At 61.5% G+C, this 7539-nt stretch overlaps 2 protein-coding genes across 4 annotated transcripts; one reads left to right on the forward strand and one right to left on the reverse strand.

The window, feature by feature from the left end:
* Positions 1-62: 62 nt before the first annotated feature.
* SAP25 (Sin3A associated protein 25) lies at positions 63-1907 on the forward strand. Of its 3 annotated transcripts, none has more exons than XM_049638848.1 (6): positions 63-520; positions 696-796; positions 885-991; positions 1089-1242; positions 1362-1459; positions 1541-1907. In XM_049638848.1, exons 1-6 carry the CDS (start codon positions 63-65, stop codon positions 1826-1828), a joined length of 1206 nt encoding a protein of 401 aa, XP_049494805.1. In that variant the 3' UTR covers positions 1829-1907. The 3 variants fall into 3 exon arrangements, with proteins under 3 accessions (XP_049494805.1, XP_049494807.1, XP_049494806.1); XM_049638850.1 differs by having other exon boundaries at positions 1401-1459; XM_049638849.1 differs by having other exon boundaries at positions 888-991.
* A 184-nt stretch (positions 1908-2091) lies between these two features.
* On the reverse strand, positions 2092-6200 carry LOC125928238 (insulin receptor substrate 1-like). Its single transcript, XM_049638854.1, has 2 exons — positions 4144-6200; positions 2092-3949 (listed from the first exon to the last, which is right to left on the reverse strand). Exons 1-2 carry the CDS (start codon positions 4556-4558, stop codon positions 2781-2783), a joined length of 1584 nt encoding a protein of 527 aa, XP_049494811.1. The 5' UTR covers positions 4559-6200; the 3' UTR covers positions 2092-2780.
* Between the last annotated feature and the right edge of the window lie 1339 nt (positions 6201-7539).

Below are 7539 nucleotides of genomic sequence, written 5' to 3' on the forward strand. Positions count from 1 at the left end.
GTGTGTCCGTCCGTCTGTGAACGAAAGCAGTGCTTCGCGGGGAAAGGGTCGCCTCCGTGTTGATGTTGGGGTTCTGCAGTTCCCGGCACCTGGCGTCACCCCTCCATAGCCAACGGCTGCCAAGCGCGGGCCCAGCCACCCTCGCCGCCAGGGGGCGTCCGCGGGATCCCTGCGGGAGCGCGCGCCACGTGGTCCGGAAACGCGCTGGGCGTCGGCGTGGCCGCGAGGCCCTGCGAGCTGGGCGGGGTGCTGCGGAAGGTGAGGGCCGTGAGGGGGCCGCGTGGGGCTGCGAGGGGAGAGGTGGGAGGCGCGGACGGTGCGGACGGGGGGCACGGAGCGGCTGGCCTGCGCTGCCCTCCCCCGCCAGAGGCCTCATGTTGCCTGGGCCGCCTCTGCGGTGGGACGCGGGCAAAGAGCAGGCGCTCGAGGAACATGGCTCCTCGGCTGGCAGTGACCCCGTGGAGACCTCGACCTTTGGAGAGGAAGCCCTGGAGGAGCCAGGAACTCCCCCGCAGGACAGGTGAGGGGCTGGGCGGGAGGGAAGTCCGACAGGGGGCCCACAGTGTGCGGAGATCTCCGTTGCCGACCCTGAAGAATGGCTGTGCCCAGACTCCCTGCACCAAGCACCCTCGGCCCTGCCTAGGAAGTACCGGGGGAGGCTGTGACCGGTGCACCTCAGTACCTCCCGCTCCCAGCCCGCAGCCCCGGTCCCGAAGGCCCTCCTGGACCCGGAGAGAGCTGCTGCTGTCCCGGCCTCCCCCAGGCCTGGCTGCGGAGCATTCCCCGGGAACCCCAGGTAGGTTCAGGCCTTGCGGCCTTTACCCCACAGGACCCTTCCACCGACTCCCGAGCCTGTTTTAATCTCTGTCCCCTCCCCGCCCCAGTAGCCCTTTCCCCTCAGATGGCCTGGGAGGTGGCCCCCTCAAGGATGACCGTGTTAGCACCATGGGATCCCAACTACAAGGCTAAAGCGGGACCCCGGCTGGTGTGGGTGAGTTGGGAGTACCTGCGGCTCTGTCCTGGGGGTGGGGCAGGGGTGCCTTCGGAGGGAGCCCAAGCTCTAGTGTTCTGTCATGCCCCCTTCACAGGGGCCCAGCTGTGCACCTGGCACCTCCTTCTCAGGCCGGACCTTGTGTCATCCCTCATTGTGGCCGCTGTATGAGGCAGCCTCAGGCCGGGACCTCAGGTCCCTGGCCCCTGCAACAGGACATCAGAATGGAGAGCATGAGCCCAGGGATGCAGGTACTTTGCTTGGGCCCAGGGACTCTGGAGTGGCCCTGCACGAGCTCCTCAGGGAACCAGTGCAGCCCTTGCCGATGTGGGAACCCCAGCCTGCTGCCCTCCCAGCTTCTCCTCTCCAGGGTTCCCAGTGATGTGCTGTGAAGATGTCTTTGTTTCAGACCCTCTGCTGCCATGTGGGCAGCGTATTCCCCTGTATCTGTCTGAGGCCTCTCAACAGGTGAGTGCACTTCCTGCCCTGGCCTCGCCTATTTTTCATGCAGGGCTTGGGTGGAGACACTCCCCCCTCCTGTCTCCTCAGGTGATGGGCTCTCTGAAGCTGCTGCTCCCACCTCCTATCATGTCTCCCTGGGTCCTCCGCACCCCATCCCCTGGCTGCCCTACTGCCTGGCTCAGTGGGCCTGAGCTCATCGCCCTGACTGGCCTCTTGCAGATGAGCCAGGGGCCTCCTAGACCTGTGGCTTTGGAGGCTCCCACGCCCCCTGCTGGCCCCCCAGACCCTGTATCTGATCACCCAGACCCCAGTGGTGGCCCCAGCTGTTCTCACTGCACTGATCCATCTGCCCCTCAAACCCCAGACACACATTGAACATATCCTTCTGGGTGCAGAATGGGTCCCCTACTCCCCTAGACAGCTTCTGTTGACAATAAAAGTGTTGGTTTGCAAACAGGCTCTTTGTAGTGAGTAGCAGAGTGGGGCATGGAGACAGGGATGGGATCTCTTCCTCTACACAGCTTAGGCTGCCCTCCCCTCAAATTCTTGTTACTCATTGGTCACCCCCACAGTAGCTCAGGGGAATCCACGGACCTAAGACCTTTCCAGGCTGACCAAGGAGGGCACCTTTAATAGGGCAGGGTGTGTGTGGGATCCACAGTACAGTCCCCCAGACAGTATTTGGAAGCAAGAAGTCTATCAGCTCTGCCAGGCTCCATAGAAGGGAGGATTGTATGAACACATGGCTGGTGCTGAGAGAGGGAAATCAGGGAGTAAGGGGGTGGCACAGCACTTTTGGGAAGCAGTAGAGGGAAGGTACCTGGTGCTTTCAGCCCTCTTGCTTTGGGGTCCTAGGAGTTCAGCCCTGGGGCTGGGGATTAGTTCTTTGGCTGGGAGGAGACACAAGGCAGGTAGGGAGGAACAGGTCCATGTGAGAGAAGTCAGCCAAGACCGGGTAGGGGGCGCCAAGGCCAGCCTGGGAATTTGGAGTGATGCTTCAGGAACTCTGCCAGGAGAGAAAGGATCAGGGCTTTGCTGGGGGTTTGTGGGCAGGAAGAGGGGAGGGTGGCTCTAGAATTTTCTCCGTTAAAAGAATCCAGCTTCTTGGGGAACCTTTTCCTGAAGATTCCCCAGGCACCACATCTGGAAGGAGCAGAGTGGGTAACAGGCCTAAGGGCAGCTCAGAGCTCTGCAAGTCACAGGTCCTGGCGGGGGGCGGTGCCTAAGAGCCCCTCCAGGTTTGGAAGGGTGAGGGGAGGAGTTGAGGGGAGCTGGCAGGAAGGCATTTGTCCTGTTTTCTCTCTCCTCCTCCCCATCCATCCGTCAGCTAGACTGGAGGGGGCTGCCTGTGTCTCCTCACCGGAACCTCCCTGAGGTTCTGGAAGTCGATGCGGGCATAGCTGTGTGGGTGGTGAATGCTGGACCCCGGGGTGTCGCCTTGAGCCTCCAATGGAGGGACCAGGTCCAGGTCTACATAGTTGAGGCGGTTTTTGGTCGGGTCTTGTATGGCAGTGCTCATTCCTAAGTGGTGTGGGGCCACGTACCTGATGCACACATAATCTCCTGCTAGCTCCGAAGGTGGTTGCAAGCAGGGATGAGCCCCTGTCGGTCCCCAACATTCCCCGACGGCGGGAGGGGGGCCTTGGAAAGAAGGTCCCGGCCTCCTGGGCCTGGGGGTATAGGAACGGGGCAGGGAGCTCGAGGAAAAGGACCCTGGCAGAAAGTGGCTCATGGGCACGTATTCAGTGCCTCCGCACCCCTGGAGCTGCTCGTGGGGAGGGGCATGGGCAAAGGCTGCAAGGCCCGGGGGTGCCATCACCATGTAACCACCTGCTTGGCCACCCCCCATGGGCTCGTAGTTGCTCCCAGCTCCCGTGGCGACGTAGCCCCCGCCCCGCTCCAATTCCCCAGGGTGCGAAGCTGCAGTCGCCAGCGCCGCCAGGGTCTCAGGGGTTGCTTTCTCCTTCCTCTCACCCGCGCTCCCGCGATGGCTCAGGCCGTTTGATTGGGCTGCCGAGGCCAGGGTCGCATAAGGTTGGGAGACAGAGGGTCTGTAAGAGCTCGTCGGGGGATCCCTTGGCAGTGGCTCAGTCCTGCCACCAGCATCATCATCCCCGAGTCGCTTCATGGCGGCCAGTACGGTCTCGTGAATGCTTTGGGCCACCGCGGCATCCGGCGCCTGTAGCCACAGCTCCCCGGGGCCCGTGGGCGCCGAGCGGCCGAGTTCCAGGAAGAAGAGGGAGTCTGCGTGGCCACAGCGGCGCACGCTGAGCAGCGACAGGCGCAGGGCCGGCGGCGGCGAAGCCTGGGTGTCCCGAGAGGCTCTGCCCTTGGGCTTCCGCAGCAGGCTCAGCACCCCCGAACCCAGGCACAGGCGATAGCTGCCGCTGCCCAGGCCTCGTGTCCCCCCCAGTCCCTTGGGCCGCAGCGTCACGGGCCAGACGTCCTGAAATGGAGCAAGGATCCAGGCCCTGGGGTCCTCGTGAAAGCTGGGACCTGGAGAGATAGTGGGCTAGTCACAAAGGGCTCCTGGGTCCGGAGGTTGGAGTCACTGTGCCCCAAGAATTAAAGAGGTGTTAACGCTTCACGTTTGAACTTCATATCCGAGACTTGCTGGGACAACCTAGGATAAACAAAACCCGCGAACACCCAACCCCCGGTTCCCAGCCCCCCGCCGCGTCTCCACCTGCCAAGGGGTGGGGCCTCACCCGCAGCCGCGCGCACCTCAAGCAGGGCGCTGTACCACGCCTGCTGCTCCGCCTCGCAGGCCGCCGCCACGCCCAGGCTGCGGTCACGCGTGTACAGGAGGATCAGGTGGCGCTGGCGCGCGTCCACGCGCGTGCTGATGGTGCACGCGCCCGCCAGGCTCACGATGAGCTTGGGCGGCACTCGGCCGGCGCGGAACTTCTTCTCGCTCTCGTAGCACTCTAGGCTCGGCGGGTCCGCGCGCAGCACGAAGAAGCGGCGGCGCTGGGACTTCTGCTTCCGAAGGTGGCCGCAGAGCCGCACGTCAGCGGGACAGGCCCAGGGCCGCGGCAGTACCAGGGGCACGTCGCCCAGCTCGGCCTCTGGGGCCGCCGTGGGACCACCGCCTCCCCGCTTCATCACGGGCCAAAGGCAATATAGTGGCCGGAGTAAGGGCTGAGATTCAGTAGGGTGGAGGTGGCGGTCCTCAGGGAGGAGGGCAGCGTCCAGACAGGTTGCCACCTGTCTTTATGCCCAGCGTCTCACCCCTTCCGACTTGAAGTTTGGGGCCTGGGATCTGCGGTGGACCCCTCGCAGCGCGCAGCGTGTACCCCAGTGGTTGTCCGGTGGCCTGTGACACACGGGGCTCCAGCGGCCTCTGAGGCCTGACCCAGGCCAGCCGGCCGGCTCCCCGCGCCTTGGGTTGCCTCCTGTCCCCTCCCTCCCTTTGCCAACCGCTCCAGAGTCCCCACCCCCACGAGGTTAACCCTCGTGCGACCGGAACGCTGGACACCAGGCCGTGGGAGTGAAGTCTGGGAGAGGTGGCCTCCACCCCACCCTAACCACCCTTGGGCTGGGGTTGCAGGGGCGGGGAGTGTGTGGGCGTCTCTACGGATCCGAGCTGACTGCCAAGGAAGCGACGACCGAAGTGAGGCAAATGTGAGTGGAACTGTGTCGGAGGCGAAGGCGCAGCAGTCCGCAGTCCTGGAGATTAGGGGACCGCCCTTACTGCAGCACCACCTTTTGCTCCTGCCACTGGCTACTGGGGCTCTAGGCGTCCAAAACCTGTGTCCTCCGTTCCCACCCAGGAATGGTTCTGTACCCTTCCTTCCCAAGCCAGCCTAGGAGCTAGGGCCACCAATCATTGGGCTGTGCTGATTTCAGAAGAGCTGGAGTTCATTTTCTCTCTGGGTTTAGGGTGATAGGAGGGGTCTTCAGAGAAGACTTCTGGATTGGTCTCTGTGCACAGACCATTCCACCAGAATTCCAGTCAAGGGGACACTGAAGGAGAACCCGGGGAAGAAGACACCATCTCTCTGGGGCACTGCCCTCCCGCTGCCCTCAGCCCCTTCTCACCACCACTGTCCCAAAATGCTACCATGGGCCAGCTGAAGGCTTTGATCAGAGGTGCAGACTCTCTGGTGGGGGAACCCCATCCTAAGAGATTTGAGATGGAGTTGGGGTTCAGACATTGTACACCCCACTTCTGACCCTTTCAAGGATCATGACTCCTGCTGGGGTGATGGCGCTGGTCACCACACACTCTAGAAGACACACCACCAGGAGATGACACGTGGGTGGGAGCCTTTGAGGACTTTGTGCTATCATTCTCATGGCAAGTAAGATAGCTAAGGGCGGGGGTAGGGTGGGGGGAGCCAAGGGTCGAGGAGGGGATGTGGGCAACTGAGTCTTAGCCCTATTAAAGATGACATATGGGGGGGGGGAAGATGGCATATGGGGAGGAGGGCTATTAGGTAGGGAAGAAGATACAGCAAGAACACTGAAGCAAGGGAAGCCTGTTCGTTTTCTCAGACTAGTCCATAGGCCATGACAGCCTGAGCTGGGAGGGCAGGTCTTCCCACCCATGCTTCTCCACTCCCCAGATTCTTCTAGAATGCTGGAGAAGCCAATGGTGCACTGTGTGGAAGCTAGGATCCTCAAATATCTTTTCACCATCATGTTGAGGGTGAAATGCAGGGAGCCAACCGTCATCATGAGGATGGGCATCTGGCTCTGGCTAGAGGCAGGTGGTGCCAGGTCCCCCCTGAGCCTCTGGCTCAGCCATAACCCACCCCCCCCACCCCCCACCAAGTGCAGGAGAGGTGCAGAGAGCATGTGAGCACTGGGGCCAGTGGCAGCCACTACTTTTGGTGGGTATTGGCCAGGGAGAGGCAGGTATGTGATGGCTCCATAAGTGGCCCCCCAAACAGAATTGTGCTCAAAGCCATTGTCTCCAGTGTGGCCTTGACACATGTACCAGGTGCAAAGTAGCAAGGACACAAAAGAGATCTGCAGGTCCCTCCCCCTCCCAGTGCTGCTTTGAGGAACAGGGCACCCATAGGGCCTACGGACTTGCTGTGCTCCTGGCCTGGAGCCTTACACAGAGGGCCTCTTCATCCCTACTCCTTCCACTCCGCATCAACCAGGCCACCGTGAAGCACCCCAGTCCTTGTGAACTCACAGCTGCTGTCACAGAGACCAGCTCCAGACCACCTTGTGTCACTGAACCCCTAAGTGCTGGGTACAGATAGAGCAGAAAGCAGCAGGGATTTGAGTACCTGGGTTCTGGGCAACAGTGATGGTGTGGGGTGGTAATCAGTGCCAGGTGATTTAGCCTGCTGGATACCAGGAAAAGCCTGGAGCCAAACAACTGGCCTAATCAGTTGCCTTAGCAACAACATTGCCCTTGGCCCTCCCCAGACAAGATCTTGTTAGCCTGTTGCCCTGGTAACTCCACTTGCTCCCCAGGGACGGGAAGTGGCAGAACCTCAACCCCACTGGGTGAGAACACCTCTCCCAACCTGAGGGGTCTACCTGTGCATCCCTCTGCTGGGTGCAGGGTAGCGGCAGGATGGGATCTCCACATTCTAAATCCCTGTGGAAGAATCTTGTTACCAGCGAGAGGAGCCTACAAGGAGAATGGGGTCCTAAGGCTGGGCTGTTCCTATCAGCCCCTTTCTCCCCCATCTGGAGTTCTTCCCCCTCTGTGGAGGAGGGATGCAGGGACACCACCATCTCCTGCCTTCAGTCTTCCCTCACCATGGCTCCCAAGCTCCAGTCTGGAAGGAAGGGAGTTTTCACAGCCATCCTGGGGACTGGCTCCTGCTTCCTCACCCACAGGGGCGTGTGACCTGCTGAAGGCTGGGGCCAAGCCAGAGGACTGTTGTCTGCAGAGTGTGATCACAGCACTGGTCAGAGGGACATGAGGACTTGGTCAGAAGCCCGGTGGGAGCCTGGGTGAGCTCCATGGTGTGCCTGCAATGGGGTTCAGATTTGTAACCCCCCAGGCAGGGCCGTGTAAGTGCGTCCTGGGGGGGGTGAGGTAGGAGGAACACAGCCCAGTCATTTAGACATTTTCTGTCAGGCCAGGGATTTTTCCATTCTTTGCTGCTCGCCTGGAC

This window comes from Panthera uncia, chromosome E3 (assembly GCF_023721935.1).
Source record: "Panthera uncia isolate 11264 chromosome E3, Puncia_PCG_1.0, whole genome shotgun sequence".
Lineage (NCBI taxonomy): Eukaryota > Metazoa > Chordata > Mammalia > Carnivora > Felidae > Panthera > Panthera uncia.